Source organism: Medicago sativa, chromosome 2, assembly GCF_051527215.1.
Source record: "Medicago sativa cultivar Bolivia chromosome 2, Bolivia_mono, whole genome shotgun sequence".
NCBI lineage: Eukaryota > Viridiplantae > Streptophyta > Magnoliopsida > Fabales > Fabaceae > Medicago > Medicago sativa.
In genome coordinates, this window is record NC_140750.1 from 30279558 (window position 1) to 30304417 (window position 24860).

Consider the following 24860-nt stretch of genomic DNA (forward strand, 5'->3'; position numbering starts at 1 on the left):
TGAGAATGGTGAATTTTCCTTCAAAACGAAGGTTTTAGATATATGAATGCATAAATACAACCTCGACAATTGTTCTTATAAATAACATCTCGACTGATAAATTCTTTATGGGATGAGGATTACGACAAATGGATTCTCAGTCTCCCTTTCTAGTTCTCATTGCCGCTAAAAGGTTTTAGCTCTTATTCTTTGAGATGATCAACTTGAAAGTTTCATGGGTTCAAAGTGGATAATGACGAATCTCTCTGAGTTACTCAACTTCAATTTGCCGATGATACATTGAAAAATGATAATTGAGAAGAAAAAAAAGCTGGTGCAATATTAGTACCTTAAAAGCTACTGTGTTACTTTTCGAGTTGCTTTCTAGGGTAAAGATAAACTTTCACAAAAGTATGCTTGTTGTTGTGAATGTCAAATCATCTTTGTTAAATGAGGTTGTCACTATGTTGAATTGCAAAATGGGAGCATTACCTTAGAATTATTTGGGATTGTCAATTGGTGATGACGCTATGGTTTATTAAATCAGAGAAATATTCTCTTCTTGGAAATGTCGGAACTTGTAGATGGGTGGTTGACTAATTCTATTAGGGTCCGTTTGATGGTCATAATAGGATAAAGACATGATAAGATATGAAAATTGAGAGAGTCATGATAACACTTATCCTATTATGTATTTGACGCGCACATGATAACAAGCAAGATAACATTATTTTATCACATTAAATGACGTAATTACCCTTATAATCAATTATATTTTGTAACAAAATTTCATAATACAACACCATCAATGGAAAATAATTGAAATCGATAACAAGAAAAACAACAACAATAGGAATCTTTATAAAAAACCGATAATAAAAAAAGTGAAATTTAAAAAAAATATAGAGAATAGCATACATATGGCATGAGCAAGAGGAAGAAGAAAATGAGAGGAAGAGATCGATAAGGTAGAGAGGATAAGGGTGAGGTCAAAATTATGATTCCTTTTATCAAGTTAGTGATTTTACAAAGGAGTGATAAGATAGATCAATAAGTAAAAAGGAATAATGAGAAATACTAACAACACACATTTTAATACATTTTTTTAAATCACTCTGTTTGATTGGTTAAAATTCACATGAGTCCCACCAAATTTATATGGTTCCACATGATTTGGTGGGATCCATATGAATTTTAACCAATCAAAGAGAATGTATTGAAAAGATGTGTTAAAATGTGTGTTGTTATCATTTCCCTAAAGAATAATATATTCTACCTTGCATCAAACACAAGATTAAAATATGATATGATATCTTAATCCTATCGTGACCATCAAACTCATCCTAAATGTAATTTTAACCTCTTTGTTGGTATACTTCCACTCAGTAATAGTGATTTTTTGTTGTTTTTAAATATCGGTAAAATCTAAACAGTATTACTAATTGAATTGTTATTTATTTATGTTGTTAACTTAATTTAGTCTCAGCTTGCTGGTGAAATGACTAACAAATGAATTATTAATTGATCATTTGGTTATAAATATTGATATACTTTCAAACTTTTGGACGTGAAGTTATATATATATATATATATATATATATATATATATATATATATATATGGGTTATGATAGAAGACACATTTTATGAAGGTGTCTTTTATCAAGTTACTCTATGAGCATCAACTTACTTTTATGAAGGTGTCTTTTAGCAAAGTTATAACTAAAAAGTGAAAATCACACCTTAAGATGTGACTTGTTAAAAGACACCACCAAAGGGTGACTTGTAACAAAACCCTATATATATATATATATATATATATATATATATATATATATATATATATATATATATATATATATATATATAGAGAGAGAGAGAGAGAGAGAGAGAGAGAGAGAGAGAGAGAGAGATTTGCTAGAACACACCCACTAGTTTTTATGTGGGAGTGTTTTAGCAAGCTACACCTTAAGGTGTATTTAACTACTTTTTAGTTATAATTTGCTAAAACACACCTTCTAAAAAATAAGTGGGTGTATCCTAGCAAATGCCTATAGGAGTTGCTAACATACACCCACTTATTTTTTAGAAGGTGTGTTTTAGCAACATTCACCTTAAGGTGTATTTAACAACTTTTTAGTTATATCTTTGCTAAAACACACCTTAATAAAAACTAGTGGGTGTATCCTAGCAAACCCCATATATATATATATATATATATATATATATATATATATATATATATATATATATATATATATATATATATATATATATATATATATATATATTAAATTTGGATAGTATTTAATATCAACCTCTAAAGGTGAACTTTTACTATTTGTAATAAAAAAGGTACTTTTGGGCTCCCTCTTTATAATAAAAAAAAATAAAAATAAAAAAGGTACTTTATAATAGCGGTATTACTTAGAAACCCAAACAAACAAGTACGGTAGATAACTATATTAGACCATCTACAATAGGGAGTTCTTCCCTTATTTAACACCATGCTAAATAGACATCTCCATTGTGACACCAATTAATACAGTGCTTATAAAGATGAGTGATTTTTTAGGCACTCTCTCTCCTATTACCCATGGGTACATGTACAATTAATTCTATTTTTTCCTATTCAATTGTTGTATTATTTTAATAATAAAAAGTAAATTATATATTAGTTTCAAGAGTAATATTTAATCGATCAACGTTAAATTTTCAACAAAAACTTTTTTTAAAACAACAAATAATTTACCCATCTGAATGGGAAAGAAAAAAAAACAGTGATTGAATTTAAACAAAACAATAAATATTTTACCATCATTTATTTTATATTGTTTTATGAAGTTTTAACTTTTTTTATAATTTATAATTAAATTACTTCAACATTTTAAAATTATATAATTACGAATGAATATAGAAATTATTGTTTTTTTAACAAAAAATATAGAAATTAGTGTTAAAATTTAATGATATAGAGTTATTGCAGGGATCCAATTAATAATTATTTTGAGGTGCTGGGTTGGAGAGATTGGGTGCTTATTAAGTTTTAATTATAAAACGAATGACATGTACAGTTGGAGCCCGTTTAAGCACCCAAATGGAGTGCTGCACTGTGGATGGTCTTACTATCCATGGCGAATTTAAAAATAATATTCATGGATCACCGGCTGAGGAAAAAAATTATATTGTGAATAGTAACAGTTCGGTTTGGATCGGTTTTTGGTCAAAAAATGTCCGAACCAATGAAATTTTTATCGGTTTGGTTTGGTTTTGACTATTTTTCAAAAAAGAAACCAAACAAAACTAGTCGGTTTGGTTCGGTTTAGATCGGTTCGGTTGATCAGTTTGTTTAAAAATGCAATTAAAAAAATCCATATTTTCACAAATGTGTAATTCATGTATACAACATACTCAAATATTTTATAGAACTTTGTTTTCCAAGTTCTCTGTTTTTCAAACTACTTTGTATGACTAACATGAATATACTAACAAGAGATGGACGATCCCAGCGCGGCGATAAACGATAGGTTAGGTGTGACTGGCGGCTAGTGTTCTTTTTTAGTAGAAACGAAATAGAGTGTGAGTGTGAGCGATAAGAAGATGATGGGAGAAAGTGAATGAATTAATGAGTATTTTATGTTAGACTTTCATTTTGAGTTTAATCATAAGTGTGTGTGTGTGTGTGTGTGTGTGTGTGTGTGTGTGTGTGTGTGTGAGGAGGGATAATATTACTAAAATGGGAAGTGAAGTTAGCATCGGTTCGGTTCATCGGTTCTTTGGATCTCAAAATTAAAAATTGAGAACTGAACCAAACTAGATCGGTTTTGGTTGGTTTGGTTTGGTTCGATTTTGAACCGAACCAAACAAAGTCATATACTTTTTCGGTTTGGTTTGGTTTGGATTTTCGGTTTCGTCCGAATCACTTACACCCGTAATTGTGAAAATTCGAAAATTTAAATGTTAAAATATGATATTTTTTAAGTGTGGAGAACGAATAAGTGTCTCTTTTTTTGGTGGTGGTCGAGATTTAAACTCAGACCTTGCATATATCATGCATTGTCCTTACCAACTGAGCTAAGCTCACGAGGACAAATAAATGTCTCTATCACACTTAACAATTTTAAAAGCTGTTATCTCCACACAATTGGATCCAAATGGTTAAATAAGCTTCACTATTGAACGAATATCGTTTTCATGTGTTTAATTCGTACTGTATTGAAAATTTTAAATTGTGTGGAGATAAATTTTAAAATATTTGTCTCTAACAATTCGTTCTTTCTTTTTTGAAGAACTAACAATTCGTTCTTTCATTTTTTAAGTGTGGAGAATTCATGTTCTCTAACATTTTAAAATAACAAAATATGATTGTACCAAAAAAAAAAAAAACAAAATATGATATTTTTCTTATTTTTGTGTTTCATGTTTTTTCTTCTTTTCCTCTTCTTTTTTTTTTTCTTTAAGGTCTTGTCCCCATATAAGGTCTAATCTTTTCCTTTTCATCGATATTAATACGAGATTGTTTAATATTGATTCGATTCAACGATGAACATTAAAATCTATGCTAAAGTCGACTCTACAAGTTTTATTATCTTCTTTTTAGGGACCCTTAATATGGTCCCCGATGTGAAAAGTTTATGTTCTTTTTTGTAAGGGTTTAAGTTCTTATTTTTTTAGAACGTAAAAATAAAATTTAGAACATAAAGCGTGCATTTGATCCGCCAAAAAATGAACAGCATGACAATTTCAATTGTAACACCCATACTAAATTTATCTAGAATATTTAGCATGTGCGTTAAACTTAGTATTGGATACATTAAAATTACAATAAATAAAAATTTCTCCAAATAAATTATAGAATTACTTGTCTTATACATCTGAAAGAGTATCAATGACGTTTACAAAATACATGCAATGACAAGTAAACATAATTTTCCAGCTTCTTCTGCTACTTCATCACCAAATGTTCAGCGTGCGCACCACCTGCGAATCTGAAATAAAATAAAAGGGATTGGGGTGAGACAGGATGTCTCAGTGAGTTCCACCTATCCTAGATTGTAGGCAATCACAGGGAACCTAGGATCGCCATCTGTCTCTAAACTTAACCCATTCCGGGTAGCAGAAGAAGCTGGAAAATTATGTTTACTTGTCATTGCATGTATTTTGTAAACGTCATTGATACTCTTTCAGATGTATAAGACAAGTAATTCTATAATTTATTTGGAGAAATTTTTATTTATTGTAATTTTAATGTATCCAATACTAAGTTTAACGCACATGCTAAATATTCTAGATAAATTTAGTATGGGTGTTACAATTTGGTATCAGAGCAGGTCGATTCAGATCGTGCCTTGGATCATTAGAATTCAATAAAATGCAGTAGGACCATTGGGTTCCGGATGTTTATTCTAAATGTCATATCTACCTGAGCCTGATCAACTCAGACTAGTATATGATAGTTAGAACAAATGTCTGAGAGCTGAATAGGACCTCGGAGGAATGAAGCGTACGAAGGAGGAAAGTCCGGGTGTCAGGTTTTATAGCGGATTTTGAAAAGGAAGTATTCGACGCCAGATGGTGGCTGATAAACTGTGGAGCTGAAGATTTTTCGAGGACATAGGAGAAATGTTAAGATTAAGGTGAAGTACTGTGATATTGTTGAACGACATTTTTATGTGGATACCGAAGAAGTAAGATTCAGGATTATTAAGGGATGATTGTAACCTTAACATGAGCCGCAGTATAAGAAGCATAAGTAAGGCATAGGAGAAAGAAATATTGATGAGGGTGTAACGAAGACCGCAGGATCAAGAGAAGAACTTGATTTGAGAAAATTATCAGACGAACAATGGAATTCAAAAGCTGACGATGCATGTAGAGTGTGTAAGAAACAAAGGACTCGAGCGTCCAGGACGATCCGAATTTTGATGCTTGAACTGTTAAGTGAACTAATTAAGGAATAAGTAAATTATTTTGGTGCAGATAAAAATGATCCCTCTACGCAGTCATTGAATGGACAATGCAAGCCAGATAAACTATGTCAGATTAGCCGCATTCCCGAATCTTAAGTGTCAAATTTATGGATCAATAAGTAAAGGTGCTATGCGGCGTAAGAGTCATGAAGGATGAATAAATTGTAGTGAATTGATCTTTTATGGGTCAAGTATGATTCCGATGTATTCTTATTGACACGAATTGCAGAGAAGTTAAGCTAACGGGAGTGTACACGAGGAAATTGAATTAGACCACATACATCTATCTCGAATTATTAAGTTGTTTTTGGACTAAGAAGCACAAGCTTAGTAGTAAGTGGAAAAGGATCCCGGAAATGGTCATAGACAAGATGTAACCTTATCAATCGAAATGTAAAATAAAGATTGAATCACAAGTCGTCGAAGACCAGATCGTAAGTGTAATTACCACTACAAGAAGAATGGAATAAATGGAAGTAAGTTCCAAACCGCCAGGTATGCAATATTATATAAACGATATGAACATGGGAAAACTTGCGAGAGATGCTCTGTGAGAATAAGTATGCAGTACATGTCTAAGGAAAAATGCAATGTCTGGAAACGACGTCGGTGATATAAGTTTGTATTTCAAGAAGCAAGTAGTGTGAAGTTAGGACCTCTGTTCATAACATGTAAACTCCGAAGGAAGTTGATATATCAGAGTAGCGCAGCGGAAAAAAAAATTAATTAGCACAAAAGTAACAGAATGCGCGAGAGTCTAAGACTTTAGAATTAAGATATTCATGGGAAATCTTAAGAGACGAATTAAACAATTTTCCAAACCACATAATTCAGAGATACTAAAAATTCAAGTAGTTGAAAAAGGCGTGGTAAGAGTAAGACAAACATGTTCCAACCATGTTAAATCCAGGAAAATTGGAATCGACTCTTGTATGGTAACTTGATTAAATGGTTCAGTTATTTCAAAATATGGACCTGAAGTATCAGTTTGGTTAGAGAAGGGTTGCATCTGAGGCGACATATATGAATGAGGTATCCTGAGAATTTTTACCTTCGACTCGGAGTATCGTTTCAAAGATATAAGTATAGTAGCAAGTGACTGAGTGGGGAGATACTACCTGAAACAAGATTGGTAATACTGAACACAAATTTTAGTTATGACATTCAGAGGGTTAAATTCGATATTCTGGAGGTGAAGAAAAGAATGTGATCATACAAGTTGGAAAAAAATCATATCCGATACACGGTATGAAACTATATCAATTCAAGTTATAAATATGGAGTTAAAGAAAGATTGGGATAATATGTCCCTTGTACTAACAGTCAGGATAATATTGTTCAAGAATGAAATGTATATTTTAAAAGGGTAAGTTCACGAGAAAATCAATGGTTACAAATCCTATTTATTTTGATATAATTAAGGTATATTTTGATTGATTTAATAATATTGAAAGTTTAGTACAGATTAAGCAAAGTCAGATGATTTTAGACATATGTCATGTATTGAGCTATCAGTTGTACTACCTCATGTATCGTGTACTCATCAGTCAGTGCACCATTCCTCATATAAGATTTATATATTTAATGTACTCGCCAGTTAGTACATTATGCATTTAGATCTAACTTATGGATTGTACTCGTCAGTTAGTACTTCCATCAGATGTTAAGGTAGTACCATGTTTGAATGTATTTCATAGGGAACATAACATATATCACAAGTAATACCTCCCGCTTATATTTGAATAATGGAGAAAGTTGAAGTAGTTCTTACTTTCGTTGGAGTATGCTTTATATGAGTCATTGTCCCGTGTAGGGGCGATCTTATACGAAGTATGGTATGATCATTATCATAAGACCTCATTATGTGGGGCATAGTTCAAAAATAAAATTTCATTGGAATCATTCGTAGTATGAAGAACCACTCAAATGTTGGATCTGTTCAAAGAAAGATAAGAATCGACAAAGTCGATAAGAGAGTACTCCAATAAGCGTATGAGACTTTTCCATAATTTAGTAAAGGTAAACAAGCATTAGTAACTTAAGACAGATTACAAGGGGTTTGTGGAACCAGAAAATTACTCAAAGGATATCAAACATATAGGGTAGCTTTGCTTCCCATCATGTTCGGAATGTATCGCAACTCACAGTTAAAGATGTTACTAACGAGTCTTTTCGACATATGAGATTGGAAAACATGTCCTGAAATCAATTTAACATATTAATTCAAGTCAGTTGTATCTATGGCTAGGTAGTCGGAATACTTTATGTAACAAGGGAAATCGATAATTTAGTCGGAGAAAGAGAATCAGTTGGTAATAGACGTATGTGGAAGTCTAAGATCGAAAGTATAGAGGAATTATTTATACTTATTATCAGGTAAACTCTAAATTTCGAGGACGAAATTTTCTTAAGGGGGGTAGAGTGTAATACCCTGCTTAAAAACACTGTCAATTTTATGTGTCAGTTATTTTTATCCTTGAGACTTAAGTAAGGGCAAAATGGTAATCTTGCCTTACAAGATATTTTAAAAAGACCATTTTGTTCCTCATTTTTCCCATTTCCTTATCTCTCTAGAACCTTGTCTTCTCTCCTCCCTCTCTCTTAATCTCACGTCTGCACTCTCTTTATCCCACATCTCCATCAAATTCAATAAACTCCAATACTTTGAAACATGTAACCATTCCTTCATGATTTTTGGATAAATTGAAGTGGGAAATCATGTGTTAAAATCTCTATTCCTCTTCCTTCTCTTACTGGTCGTACCTCTTCCTTCCTTCCTCTTTTGTGAAGACTTTGCAAAAACAAGCTTAAGCATGGGATTAGTGGCTGTTGGTATTACAGGTATGTGATGTTAGCACCAAATCATCTAAGTATGTGTTTGAGAACAAAAGTTGTAAGAAGAATGGAATTAAAATGTGCATGTGTGAATTTAAGATGTAAAATCAATTATACATGTTTGGGTTCTGTAATTGACAAGAACTGTAGTAGAGATTGAGCTAGAGGCAGTAAGAAGGTTTGAATTTTAGCACAAGGTGTTGATTGCATCCATGATATTAACACTGATTATGCATGCTTGTGGTTACTAAAGGATCAAGGATAAAGAAGGATTAAGGATTTTCTGTACTAAAGTGATTGTTTGGGTTGTCATAAGATGTTTGGAGTGAGTTCTTAAGTTGCTGCATGTTGTTCTATACTTGGTAGAATCTTAAGGATTGATGAATTCAGGAGTTGAAGCTATTGCAGAAGCATACGATGACCATAAGCTGATTTTTGGTTTTAAGCTCAAACTGATGTTGGATTCGCAACTCTTGCTGTGTAACCTGGAATTGAGTGGTTGTTAAAATTTTGGATTCTTCACTCAAATCCCTACAGTTTAGACACAAATTTCGTATAATTTGGATTTGAAACGAGTTCGGAAAACATGTTTAAAGTTTGGTATTTTCTGCTGGATTCTGGTTACGGGTTTTGGAACAGGGCTCCACTAAAACGGTAAGAACTTTTTCCCTGTAACTCCGAATCAAGTGGTTGTTGTTGATATGGTTAGCTAACGAAATTCTGGACGTTTTGACACCAGTTCCATGGATTTTGGTCCAGTATTGAAGTCTAGAGGTGACTTTGAAGTTGGGGGCAGAAGTATAAATTGTGCCGAACCATGTATTGTGAGTTGTTTTGATGTTGGCTGAAGAACAGAAGCTTAGCAGTGGAATTAAGGACCGAAGAATGGCATAAAAGTGGATGCTTAAGCTGTTATGGAGTTGCTAAAAGTGGTTGTGGTGAGTTCCTTTAGTTAGAAAACCCACCTTGGGGTAGTAAATTATACCATTAGAAAGCTAATGTGTGATTATAAATTATTAGAACAAATTGGCATAATTATAGCATGTTTAGAATCCCATTGTTTGCTCTAAAATTTCTTATGTTAATGTGCAGTACCACTTAAATCCTATTGTTGGAGGATAAGATTTGAATTGAAGTTTTGATATACACACACATATAATTTGGAAAATTGATTTGTCACTTGTTTTGGTTACTAGTTTATTCTAAAATTTTTCTTTATGTTAGAAATATGTTTATGTTAGTGTTGATGTTGGATTAAATTTGTAAGACAAGGCAAATAATACTTTTACTTATAAATTATTGAGAAAATATTAGAGCTTAACACTTGCCTTGGTTACTAAAAATGGTTACATTTTCTTAAATAATTTTACAAAAGTTTATTATGCATAAAAAAATAGCCATTGTTCGGCTAGAAATCGAAACAATCATTTTATTCAAATATGTAACCAGGAATGTTTTAAGATACTCCAACACGGATAGTAACATAAACATGTTCAAATTGACATTAAAGCATATTTTCTTACTATGTGACAGAATATTTAGCAATCCTCCAACTTAGATGCCATTACATAATTATTGCACATTGACATAAGAGATGTATTTAGAACAAGTATGTCATGTAAACAATTCATGGGTAGATTTCCACTCAACAGAAGTAAAGAATTCTAAGTATGAAAATTCGGCTTAATTAGTCGGATTTAATTTATCAGGATATGGGGAAAATTTTATATCCTTTTAGGAATGGCATATGACAACGATATGCCTAGAACCTAAATAGGTTAGTATCAGAATTAATTTCAGAATAAAGACAGAATCACTACGTCTTTATTATCAGTTTCAGGATGTTTACATTATAAGAAAATCAGTTAAGATAAGTTATTCCTCTCTATCTCCCCGTCAGTAGTGGAGTTGAGGATTAACTCAGTTATCAGAAAATCAGATCAAGTTATAATATTAAAACATGTTTAAATTGTGGCTTTCGCTATCCCGCCAGTTGGATACGAAAGGTTCCCGCCAGTTGGAACGGGCACTATCCGCGAGGATGACCCCACAATAATCAGAGGAGTCCGGTATCCCCGTCAGTTGGGTTCCCGCCAGTTGGAAATATTTATATATATACCGGTCAGAGTGGAATAAATTCCGGGGTTACTCCACCTGGGTTTATTCCGTAAAATCAACTCAGATAATATTGTTTGTTCAACGCTAACATTTCTAACATAATATGACAGACATTATGATTATGTTTATGATTTTTGTCATTAGTGTTAGAATTATATTAGTAATTCAGATAGCGATCCTAGTTATCCCCCGATCGCTCAGTTATGCATGATAGAACAGTATAAACCCGGAATGGGTTAAGTTTAGAGACAGATGGCGATCCTAGGTTCCCTGTGATTGCCTACAATCTAGGATAGGTGGAACTCACTGAGACATCCTGTCTCACCCCAATCCCTTTTATTTTATTTCAGATTCGCAGGTGGTGCGCACGCTGAACATTTGGTGATGAAGTAGCAGAAGAAGCTGGAAAATTATGTTTACTTGTCATTGCATGTATTTTGTAAACGTCATTGATACTCTTTCAGATGTATAAGACAAGTAATTCTATAATTTATTTGGAGAAATTTTTATTTATTGTAATTTTAATGTATCCAATACTAAGTTTAACGCACATGCTAAATATTCTAGATAAATTTAGTATGGGTGTTACATCAATTGTACCTTGTTTTATTTGTAAAATTGTTTAAGGGACATGGCACATTGGAGATAAGGGATTGGACAAAGATTGGAATTTTGTCCATCACTCAATCATATAACCCTCTTTTGTTTCAAGTACAAGCTAAGTTGTCTAAAATACCAAAATAACATTGTGTCTAACAAAAATCATATAAGACAAAAAACTGTTTAATACCATAAAAATTTGTTATGTGTTCTTCTGTCTTGTATTCTTCTGTTATGTCTTGTGTTATTCTATCTATTACTTAAAGTATTCATGTTGATTCAGTAGGTATGGAGTTGACTCATTCGCAAGGTCATGAATTCAACTCCGTTGTCAATGTTAGGATCTCTTTGGTGAGTGGTCTGTAAGCGCTCTTTATGCATTGAGGCTTGTTCTAATCTTGATAAGTCTCTGCAGCCCAACTCACCTAAACTTTATGTTCGAAAAGAAAAAAAAATGAGAGTCTAATTATAATTTTTATTTTAAATTTCTTAGCATGCGCCTTTAAGACACATGTTAGTATTTGTCAAAAAATAATAGATAGCACCATATCTATACGAATTCTCTCTCTTCTCATATTTTTTCCCTAGTTTGCCTATATATATCCCTCTTTTATCTTGAAAAACTATCAAGTTCCATTCTCATTTCCATCAATAATTTTGCACTATCACAATTTCATAAGGGCATGGCATTGATTTCTTCTGTTCCAATAATGGCCGCATCTGTTACTCTTACTCCTACTACTGCTACACTTGTTCACCGCTCTTCTCTAAACCATAGAAGTTTTTCCACAGGTTTCATTATTAGCTGCTCTTAGGGCAAAGCTTTTAGCCCTCCCAAAACATTTATTTTTCATGTATTAAAAAGTTTCAAAAACATATTTGTTTTTATGGATTAAAAGATCTAAACTAATGTAGCATAACAAATAAAAGATCTCACAAGTACATAAATATATATCAATTAACATGCCTAATTAAAATATTTTGCATCTCAAAAATCAAGAAAGGTAAAATATGAATAAAACTACAACCAAACATTATTATTAACGTTAAAAAAACCTTTATTTTGTTAATGATTTGGTTTTATGTGTATATTAGGTCTCAATAAGTGTTGGACCCGTCCTCGCCGCTCTGTAGCAACAACGAGTGCAACTATCGTTTCTACTCCACATGACGACAGTTCTGATCTAAGTCGGAGCAGTATCATTCCTACTCCACATGATGACAGTTCTGATCTAAGTCGGAGCATCATTCCTATTACATATGATGACAGTTTTGATCTAAGTCGGAGAAGTTTTCCCAAAGGTTTTGTTTTTGGTACTAGCTCCTCCAATTACCAGGTGCGTTTTACAACATTGCGTGTGTTATTGTGCATGTGCAAATATGCATAATCATTGCTTCACATTTTTATTAGATATCCCAAAGGCTTGGCAAGCACTCTCTCCATCTCCAATCCTTTATCTTTTCCAATTTACACAACCATGTTAAGAAATGTGTTTCACATGCTTTTGATATGAAGTACTAGAAATAAAATTCATTTAATGTATGCTTTTGATTTTTGTGTCGGTCCAGCAACGAAAAAAATATATTTAATGCATAATGCTCTAAAATTGGCCCATGGAAAAATGTCTTCAAAAAATGCTTGAAAGACTCAAACCATAGAGAAAAATAAAGTGTAATTTTTGGAACAACATTATGTCTGGCTTGTAGTAGTAATGAATCACAACGAATTGGAGGTTAATATGTTAAAAGTGTAATTTTTTGTGTTGATAATTAATGTAGTACGAAGGTGCTGTAAGTGACGGTGGAAGAGGAGTTGGTTGTTGGGATATACTTGCCCATGAACCAGGTATATATTTCCCCTCCCTTAATTATTGAATTTCAACTAACTTATCTACTCCACTAACTATAATTAATAAGTGTATTTTAGTAAAGGACACTAATTTTACCCTTGAATTCAACACAATTAATCGTTTCTTTAAAAATCGTTCATAAACTTTTAATGACTATTATTTTGAGACGGAGGGAGTAACTTACTTTGATTTATAGTTCTATATAGATTTAGTCCATCGATGGACTAATTGGCAGCAGAGGGAATCGAACATAAGACCTTAAGAAAATTATACTCCAAGATTCCAAGTCAACCACTAAGTCAACCACTAATGGGTTAACCACAAACATTTTAGTTTGTAAATGTATACATCGTTAACCTTGATGAATATTTTTAGCAAACGTACTAAACATGTCGTTAAGTATTAATATTTATTTATTTGTCAAAAGAAAAATAATAAAACTTATAATAAGTTTGTCTCCACATGGATTGTGAAATTCATACTTACTAGTTACTTCGACTAATTGAATTAAAATTAAGTAACAAGAGGGAGGGGGTTTTGCAATTGGCATAAGTTGAGTTGATGCAAATAGAGAGAAAAAATGATTATGTCATGCTTGATGCTTGGTTACTCTCTACTTTCACTGCTTGATTAGTAAGCGGATCCCTTTCCAACAATTATCTAAATAAAAATTAGAGCTTCAAGACAATTAATCATCGTAGTTGGTTCAACATTGGACCTGACATCCTTTTCTGATGAAAAGCTTGCATTTAAAGAGTCTGAAAACTAGCCCACTTTTTATAATCAGATCGCCCTAGATTGTTGCTATAATTAGAACTCCCTAGATTGTCATACCTAAGACTACTTAATTATACTAAGTATGTGTCAAAATTCTCACTAATCTATAATAATTAATTTCTCCTAATAAACCTAGCACAATTAAAGCTAAAGCAAACAATCCTTGACATCCGTAGACGCACAAGAAACATTAAGAACCAGTTATACTCGAATGAAATAATCAATCTTGAACCATAAATTTCTTACGCGCCAAACTTTGACAGAATTCGATATTCCATCAAAGCATGAATGTTGTCCTCGAAATTACTTCCACAAATTACACAATCGGTTGGACAAGGCACACCTCTACTATTAAGTCGTGCTTGAGTTGGTAAACAGTCACAACACACACGACAAACAAGGTTTTTAATCTTTGGTGGAGATTTAATATTCAAAATTAAATCCCATAGACCCGGTGTGTGCAAGTGAGAATTGTCAACAATTTCATTCACACAAATTTTAATCGCACTGAATATTTACCATTCTTCTCAGCCTTCGAAATCAATCTATCCTCCCTAACTAATGGTTTAAGAGGAATATTCATAATCAATTGGCAAGCATGTTGATAAATATGTTATAAATTAAAGGAGCTTTCCATACCTCGTTGGTTTGGTCTATAATATCCATCACCTTCACATTAGCCAAAGGTGCATAAATATAGCTGTCAGTTGCGTTGGTTCACCCATGTCCTATGCGCTATCTTGCCCACCGTTTCACAACCATCTGCGCACTAATTATGCTACACCACACATAACTCGGATTATACTGAATTATTGTCCCAATGAAATCGCTATTTGGAAAGTACTGGGCCTTGAATAAACGAGTTATTAACTTGTATAATCAGTTTGAAATTTCGAGTCTTGTTTACATAGCCACATTAAATGAAGTAAAGTCTTACGAGCCGACAATTTTTCCACAATATCCAATGTATACCCCGTCTCAAAGAGCCTCCATGTCACAAATAAAATGCATTCATCATTTTTTTCTATAACATCGATTAACTTGAACGGGAGGAGAAAGATACGCTTAACATTTGATGGGATAAAGAGACTTTGCTGATCCAAATGTTGATTTTGTGCGAAAGGCACGTTTTGGTTCCCATGACAGCTTGGACACCCAAAATATTGTTAATGACGTTCTTCAAACGTACTTGGACATTGATGCTGCAGTACACTTTTGATTTTGGTAAGCTTATGGCTTGTCACGAAGCTACTTAATAAGTAGAGAAAATGTTTTTAATCAATTAAGATTCACGTCACTCCGCCCTGAAAAATAAGAAAACAATCATTTGCAAGTAATAGGTGAAAAATTACAGGGGAATTATTACCTATGTTTATGCCATGGAGGTCCCCTTGCCGTTCCAGTTGTCGGATAAGTGCAGATAGACCCTCTATGCATAGTTTGAATAATTATGGTGACAAAGGGTCACCGTACCTTAAACCCCTGCCAAGTATGATAGGCCCTACCGACTCATAATTCACTATAACAGAATAATCAACAGATTCGACACACATCAAAATCCATCATGCCCATTGTGTGGCGAACCCCCATTTTTTCATAACATCTTTAAGGTAGAGCCAATCAATGCAATCATATGCTTTGCTTATGTCCAGATTGAAAGAAACATTTTTATCTTTGTTGTGTTTGCCAACCTTATTATGGTGAACCACTTTAATAGCGATCATAGCATTGTAAAGGATATAGCGTCCGAGTACATAAGCTTAGTGATTGTCAGAGATGCACTTGCGGAGAAAATAAGTTTAAGCCGCTGAGCAAGATTTTTTGTAAGTAATTTATAAAGGAGATTACACAATGCAATTGGTCGACAATCCTTCATTTTCTTCGGTTCATTACCCTTTGGAATCAAGGCAAGAGGAACTAATTTTTATTTACCCATAACCAAAAATACTGAAGAAAAATACTTGGGGTTGAAACCATCCACAATCCTAGAAACTTGTATGAGTGCTTAGAGAACATGAGATCTTAAACTCTTATGTTTGGAAAGGAGCAGTGAGAAATTGTTATTCTCAAAGTACCGAATATCTTATGATACTTTTCTCAAAAAATAATTCTTCAAAGTACTCTTTCTCAAACAGACATATACCATTCTCATATGAAATTCTATGACTATCATTTTCTAAACCAATAATACTGTTTACCTTTTTTTGAGAGGTGGCATAAGCATGGAAATTTTTTGTATTGAGGTCACTATTGCGATACGAGTGCGTCTTGGCACACTGTCTCCAATATTTGTCCTCTTGTATCATGAGTTGTGTAACGAGTCAATTGATGATAGTCATATGGGAGGGGTCCGCTACTGAACTTTGACAAAAACGAGTCAATTATTGTCGATCGACACTCTTCAATATCTTCCTTTGTACCATTACAATTACCCTTATTCCAAGAACAAAGATCAGAACCAATTGTCAGATACTACTTCCTTAACCCATGGTTTGACACACAAAGCATTTTCAATTTGAAACTTTTCATGTTGGTGGAGGTTGATCTCTCAAACAAAAAAAATGTTGGTGGAGGTTGAAATAACTAGATCCCAATTAAGTAAAATTGGATAATGGTCAGAGTCATACGTTATTATATTGCCTAGCTTTGAATTAGGAAATAATTGAAACCAAGCTCCATTAGCGAGAGTTTGGTCTAGTTTCTCTCTTCAACTGCCCTTGGTGTTCCCGAACTCTTGAACCAAGTGAAAGGATATCCCTCCATGTCAACAAAAAGCAACCCAACTTTAGAGACCACTTGTCTGAACCTGTTAACCAACAACCTAGCACGTTCAGAACCACTACGTTTCTCACGAGCACCTAGGAAGCATAGTATTTTATGACAGATTCGCAAGAAATCCAACAAAGCACGCCTTCTCCCCACTTTGAGGAAGCAAAAAAAACTTGTAAATTGACATTTACCTCGACGAGGATCATCCACCACTACGATCTTTGCTACTTGCAGCCAAACAATTGTCAAAACCAAGCAAATAACGAAACTCTTATTAGAGTGGACTAAGGTCTCACTTAGAAATAAGAGATCTGGCTTATAATAGAGAGTTAGGTACTTTAACCTACGCTCAGGTTCCCTAGGCCTCGACAATTTCACCCTATGAGACTCATTTCTTTGGGTGAGTTTGAACATGATACCAATCCATATCACACCAAAATAGATAAATCGTGTAATGCATATGGCAAGCATGTTAAAACTAAAGAATAGAACCACATCCAATACAGATAAATATCACACGATCTTGTACCTTAGATAATACATCAACAATTCAATACCTTAATTAACAACTCAACACTTCAAGACCTTTTTTAAGCTGAGGACGGAACTAGGCACCACGGTAGCAATAAGGCCTTTATATTAACCCAAATCTGATCTTTTCAAAATGGTAAGAAGCAAATTAGAAATCAAACCCAGAACAACAATCAATGTTGATAGACAAGGCGATTAGATTAAGAAATTCAATCTTTAGAAGATAAAACTTCTCAAACGATTCAATGCAAAACCCTCACACAAGAAGAAACATAGCGGAGCATCTTAGGAGCATCTTAGGAGCGACAACCAAATACAAAGGCGATTAGATTAGCCGTGGCATAATCGATCACACAATGGCGGCGAGTGAAATAGAAATTGGGTGATGGAGGTGACGGCGGCGACATTGTAATAACCTCCAAAGAGATTTGAACACTTATAGTAGAAAACATGAATTGATCATCGATCATCATGTGGAGAGAAAAGCATCCAAAATACAATCCTTGCCCCCCTATTATTCCATATGTGACCACGATAATCGCGATAAGCAAATGACAATTTGAATGGAACTGGAAAAAAGTGATCATTGAATCGCGCAAACCCTAGCGGCTCTCCATTGTTTATATTGCAGATGGACATTTTTCATTTGAAAAGAGATAGAATCATGAAATAAAACAATACTATTTAATTGTTTATGTTGAAAATAACATTAAAATTGTAAATTAACAAACCATGTTAGATATTGAAGAAACCAAACAGAAGCATCAATAAAAAAACTATAATGTCATTCCCTTAGTTGTGGCTATTCGTAGGAGTTTTTATTTTTTATTTTTAGAGGGACTCGTCCCTCGTTTTTCCTTCTAATGTAGTAATTGGTGTAACTACATACAGGAAATATAAAGGATGGAACGAACGCAGATGTAGCTCTTGATCACTATCACCGGTATAAGGTACATGATATAAAAATTCAGATTTATTAATATATATTGTAACTGTAAATCAAATAATTTTAGTGATGGAAAGGTTTTTTTTTTTTTTTTTGAAACAAGTGATTGAAATGTTATTTATTCATTGACAATATCAAAAATTTATACTAACAATGCATATCAGTTAAATCTATAATTTTTTTGTTAAATATAATATTACATCATTGATTTTTAAGAATAAAACATCAATGATAGATTTTACCTTATCAATCTGTAACAAATATTTTGTTTGCAATTTTTTTGTCTAGTATATATGTTTTAACCATTTTTGCACCTTAATAGGAAGATGTTGGAATCATGAAGTATATGAATACAGATGCATATAGATTCTCCATCTCTTGGCCAAGGATACTACCAAGTAATAGTAAATTTTTCATTCAGTTACATCATTAAAGAGTTTCATAGTTGAATCTTTCATATACATTAACAACTCGAACAAATATGCAGAAGGAAATCTAAAAGGCGGTATAAACAAAGAAGGAATCGAATTTTACAACAACCTGATCAATGAGCTACTTGCCAAAGGTAATGCAAAATAATCCATACTTTATTAGTATATCATATTCTTGATGTTAATAATCATTGTAATATAATAGACGGAGTTATTGATCCAGGTATAGTACCATATGTGACCCTTTTTCATTGGGATCTTCCCCAAGCCTTACAAGACGAGTACGGTGGCTTCTGTAGCCCTCATATTGTGTAAGTATCACGACACAAATTTTCATTGAAGCGGTAATAAATTGATGATAGAGCATTATAATATTGTTTGATCGATATAGTCGACCCTTCTTAGTGATTTAATGTTTGATTGTTAAATTTCTACGTGCAGAGATGATTTTAAGAGCTTTGTGGAGATATGCTTCAAGGAATTTGGAGATAGAGTAAAACATTGGATTACTCTTAATGAGCCATTCATGTACTCTAAGAGTACACTATATCCCATCATGGCCACACACAACCAACTTCTTGCTCATGCAGCTGCTGTCAAATTGTATAAAACCAATTATCAGGTGCAACATTGATGAACCATTAACCTTAATCTTTTTTTTCCTTTATAATGTTACAATTTATTTATTACTAATAGAAATCTTAATGGGAGCAGGCTTCTCAAAATGGTACAATAGGCATCACACTAAACTCTAACTGGTATTTGCCACACTCAGATGACCTCGTAGATCAGGAAGCTACCGAACGTGCACTTGATTTAAACTTTGGATGGTAACGACTATATATACACGCACATACATAATTGTTGTATGATCTTAATCGGATGACTATGAATGGATGAATGTGTTAATTTGTTGACTATCATAGTCATCGATCACTACATAATTGCAGCGGTAATTTAAAATCTTCTTTATTTGTTTGCAGGTTTATGCAACCACTGACAACAGGAGAGTATCCAGCAAGCATGGTGTATAATTTGAAAAGATTACCAAAGTTCACTGAAGAACAATCTAAGAGTCTTATTGGGTCATATGATTTTATTGGAATTAATTACTACACCTCCAGCTATATTGCCAATAAACCCCCCACAGAAATAAATCCTTCCACAGATGACCTTGCCACAACCATGCAATACACGGAAACAAGTAAGGACACCTTGATCAGAACCCATAATGAAGAATTATAAATTATACATATGCTTTTTTTCCTTTTAGGATCTTTTCGGTGCGCATGATATCATAGAGACAATATAGGATAAGAAGATGAATAAGGATAAGATATGATCGTGATAGGATAAACACTTATCCTGTCATGCGTTTGACGCACACTTGCTATTGACATGATAAAAAATATATTCTATTTAAATTACAAACAAGGGAAATTATGAGTGACATAAAATGAAAATGGCAATAATTGGTGAAATTAAAATAACATAAAACCAGTGATAGAAAAATCAATGTATGATACCTTGTATTTTTTTATTTCAAAAACAGAAGATAAATATTCATTTCCTTGATATATAATGTTTTCTCATATGGCTCATGATAGGTGAGCGTGCTGATGGAACACCAATCGGACCAAAGGTGAGTAAAATTCTCTTGCAATTATTGTTATATCTGATACATGAATATGTGTGTGTTCCACAATCAAATGCTTCATTTATTTGATTTATTTGTTTGATGAATAACTGAAAAATATGTACAGTTTGGAATGTGGGTATACGTTTATCCAAAGGGGATTCAAGACCTACTGTTGTACACAAAGAAGAAGTATAACAATCCTGTTATTTACATAACAGAAAATGGTAATATTTATATTACATTCTTTTAATTAATATTTTTTTATTTACTTCTAGCATAAAATTAGAGATAATGTAGTGTGTGTATCAACCATTTCATATATTAAACCCTAATCAAGTCAAGGGTTTAATAAACTAAAATTTGAAAATCCTAATAAATTTAAATCATAGGTTTGAGCGAGTACACAGATTCAACGCTATCACTTGAAGAGTCGCTTATGGATACTTACAGAATTGATTACTATTATCGTCATCTTTATTATGTTGCATCTGCAATCAGGTAACACCCTATCTTTACTTAAATCAAAATCAATTGAATTATTTCGCACTCTAATTTTTTAGTTTTACTCATTTTGACTCTATTATAATTTGTTGGTTTTTTGTGTGAAGGCAAGGTGTGAACGTAAAAGGATATTTTGTATGGACTCTTTTTGATGACTTTGAATGGCAAAATGGATACACCTTGGGTTTTGGAAGTAACTTTATTGATTACAAAAATAACCTTAAAAGATACCCTAAGCTCTCTGCCCGTTGGTTTAGGAAGTTTCTTGCACAACGTTTGTATTAAAGTTTGATGTATGTCATTATGATCAATAATACAATATGAGCTTGGTCATTAACCAAGAGCTATTTAATCTTGAATTGTTTTTTTAATTGACAATTATCTATATAATGTATGGTATAATTGTGTTTGATGGAAGGTGGAGACTAGCTGATCAACTTGTTCTTGGATATCGTTGAAGGATGCAATTGTTGTCTCGTGGAATTTAAGGTTATCTTGTTGGAATTGAAAGTTATTGACAGCCATTTGTTTGATCATATCTTGCAACTCAGAGTGCGAATCAACTTTCAATGATTCATATTGTTTTTCTGTTGATATGACCAAATAGACTGCTCTTCAAGATAAAAAATTTGTTCACAATAATATTTTCCTTGAAGATCACCTACAATTTGAGTCTCACCACAAAAATTAGTATCTAACAACATAGGACATGCATCATTCACTTTTTTTTTCTCTTTAAATACTAATGGAGATCAAAATAATGTATAATTTTAGAATTTGGTCTATTCATGCATCATTATAATATTTGAAGGAGCACAACAAATCAGAAAATACTAACAATGTCCTAATGCTAAAATAAAGAGAAAATTGTTAAAAACATGTTAAATAAAATCTATAAAAAAAATAAATAATATTATCTAAAATCTTATAAAAAGAAACTAAATATAAATTATTATTTTTTTTGGATTTTCTTGAAAATATTGAAAATTAAAATAAATTAAAAAACGGTCTAAACAAAGGGATTTCAGATTCTTATTGAAAATTAAAATAAATTAAAAAACGGTCGTAAACGAAAGTATTGCTCTTTGATTTCTTTCAGAACTGCTCATGAAATTTCGTAGCAATCGGAGCAGTTGACTGAAAATCAAAATATTTTTTCCAGGCTTCGATGGAAAGTCCGACATTAGAACCTGAAACAAATAAAACTCAAAATAAAATGTTAAAGTTTTAAGTGGGGTTCTTAATTTGGCTAATACTAATCAGAGATCCATGGAAACGGCGCCAATTAGATCATTGTCATTCGCGCTCAAACTAATTTACAAAAAGTAGTACAAGACAGTTAAACCTTGGTCGTTTCTCAAGGATCTCAGATAAAACAATATGGGAATTTTGTTTGTGGAAGAGGACGATCAAATTGATGGAATTAACGATTTGACAAAACAACCAATCCACTAGTTTGTCAGATTTTGTTTCGGTCTATCACAAGTATTAAAATTGTTAGCTCTGTGATTCAATTTTCTTGTTTGGCTATAAAACTAACCGATTAAGCATCAATTAATCTCGTTAGAACTTCTACTGATTTGTGGAACAACCATCACAAAAATCTAGAATTTGATTTACCGTGATTTTGGAGCAAGCGTCACAAAATCACGGCTAATCTGATTACCAAGTTCAACCAAACCTATAACTAAGTGTTATAGAACCTAACAATCTTCATTTGAAATAATTTAAATCAAGCGTCTAAACTAATTCAAATATCCTAAGCAGGTCTCCGAAAACAATTCAATATAAACAAACTTGAATTGAAACAAGCGTTCGAACACATACAAAGTTATAACAAATTGCAATCAATAGAATCAATATGAAATGAAACAAGCTCCCGAACAAATATGGTCATGGGAAAATAGAAGATTGAAAGGGAAAAGATAGTAAATCATAAGAAACAAAATTGACATTAAAATAGAATTCTTTACTGATGGATTGATCTACATGATTAAGCTTCCATAGAAAATAACAAATGATGGGTGCCAAAAAGATATTGTTCTAGCTGTTTGGAGCCTTATTTAGATTGTAAGGAGTTAAACTAATTCTTAGAGCTGAGTTTGCCGAGAGTTGGGCTTAGAATTAGCTAATCGGCCATTTGCAGTAACTATAGTTGACCCAAATTCGTGGTCAACAAAATGGCTTCCGAGATTTGCATTTTTGATCTGGAGGACGTCCAAATTGGGCTTTGAGATCAACATAAAAGTTGTAGATATTTTTCTTAGTTTTCCAACGCCTCTTCGTATGCCTCATTTGGATAATCATAGCCAAAGTTATGGCCCACACGGTGAACAGAGGTCAGAACACATTAAGTATGGAAATTAATCAAATTAATACTTTAGCAATCAAATCTGACCCAAATGTAAAAACAAGATAAAAACATTAGTATTTCAGACATTAAAAGCTCTCAAAATATAGAAATGCAAGACTATAAAATATGTGCAAAAATGCACTGATCAACATACTCACTATTTTAGAATTTTTGCAATGACCAAACCAAAAGAGGATCTAGCGTAATCACCAACTTTAAAATTTGCATAGTGACTGAATCAAAAGTGGATTAAACGTCTCACTACTTAAAGATTTTTTTATTAAAATGGAATAAAATACTAATCATATTCAATGCAAATTGATTTCAATGAAGACAACAGTTTTGCTTGCAATGCTTTGGCACACTTGACTACATCGCGTATGTGATAGAATCATCGTTGTCTTTGAAGCCTTTCTTTACAATCAAACTCAAGATGTGCAGCAACGCATATGAATATAATCTTCCTTCAAGATCAAACATTATTTTGCATTCATTAAATCTTTCATGAATCTAATTCGTGCGTCGTTAGACGATGATTTATCAACCGTTATGCTAATTCAACTCCCAAGCATTTAAACAAGTTTCCACTTTTGTAGCCGTGAGCTCTCCTGTATGGCCTGTGATTTGATAAAATAGCGTGTGTTAATGTAGTAAGGGATGGGATATCTAACCGTGCGTGGTTGCAAGACTTTTACAAAGTTTAAAAAAATCTCATTCTCTACAAACCGAAAAGGAAGCTTAACACCCACAAACATTCATAAATTCATAATGACATCTTCGGACATTGTAAAACCAAAAGAAATAACAAAGCTCGCATAAAACGATGCATCTTGTTCATTTTTGTACTTGCTTTTGATATTCATATCACCTGTCATTTTTATTTTTAAGATATTGAAGTATTAGTTTCAAATGAAAAACTCATAGAATACAAATCAGGAGTCAGATCAAGCAACTATATGCCTCTAGAGTTAAAAGATATTGAGCAAGTATTATTCTCATGATTTTGTTCTAGATTAATATACTTACTTGATTTATACTTATTTATTTAAAAAAAGTTTATGGCAATATTTAAAAAAAATTATTAAAGATGATGGGTCAGTTGTTTAAACCGGTGTACCATTTATTTTATGGTAACTCACTTGAGCATTATTTACTTACTCAATTTCACATGGGTATTCCAAAACAACTTTTTTTTTTTTTGAGGGATCCAGAACAACTTTTATATTTAGACATCTTTCTATTTTTCAGACATCCATTTAACATCTAATTTAATTTATACCTCTTCTTTAAAAAAAAAAAATTAATCTCTATTTTTTTTTTCTATCACATCACATATTTTTCATATCTATCATATTGTTCTCTCTATTTCTTTTTTCTCTCTGTGTTTAATGGATTTTTTTGTGTACGCAGATAATTTTCCATTCTAGAATTTACCAAGTAAAGTTCAAACCTCGAAGTTTTTTTTTTTTTTTACATAATCAAAATGATTTTAAAGGACAACATTTATTTATTTATTTTTATGTAAAAAAGGACATTAGACTAGAAGATGGTCCTTTTCTTCCT

At 32.5% G+C, this 24860-nt stretch overlaps 1 protein-coding gene and 1 long non-coding RNA gene across 3 annotated transcripts; both read left to right on the forward strand.

Moving 5' to 3' along the window:
- Positions 1-5096: 5096 nt before the first annotated feature.
- On the forward strand, positions 5097-11450 carry LOC146946144 (uncharacterized). Of its 2 annotated transcripts, XR_015026644.1 has the most exons (3): positions 5097-9436; positions 9522-9720; positions 11251-11450. It is a non-coding gene; the product is annotated as an uncharacterized LOC146946144 (long non-coding RNA). The 2 variants fall into 2 exon arrangements; XR_015026643.1 differs by having other exon boundaries at positions 9522-11450.
- Positions 11451-11997: 547 nt separating this feature from the next.
- On the forward strand, positions 11998-21303 carry LOC146946145 (beta-glucosidase 24-like). Its single transcript, XM_085744327.1, has 14 exons — positions 11998-12292; positions 12596-12837; positions 13280-13346; positions 18319-18377; positions 18696-18771; positions 18861-18938; positions 19028-19115; positions 19246-19426; positions 19519-19634; positions 19788-20008; positions 20412-20446; positions 20568-20667; positions 20833-20941; positions 21052-21303. Exons 1-14 carry the CDS (start codon positions 12184-12186, stop codon positions 21227-21229), a joined length of 1659 nt encoding a protein of 552 aa, XP_085600453.1. The 5' UTR covers positions 11998-12183; the 3' UTR covers positions 21230-21303.
- The last annotated feature ends 3557 nt before the right edge of the window (positions 21304-24860 follow it).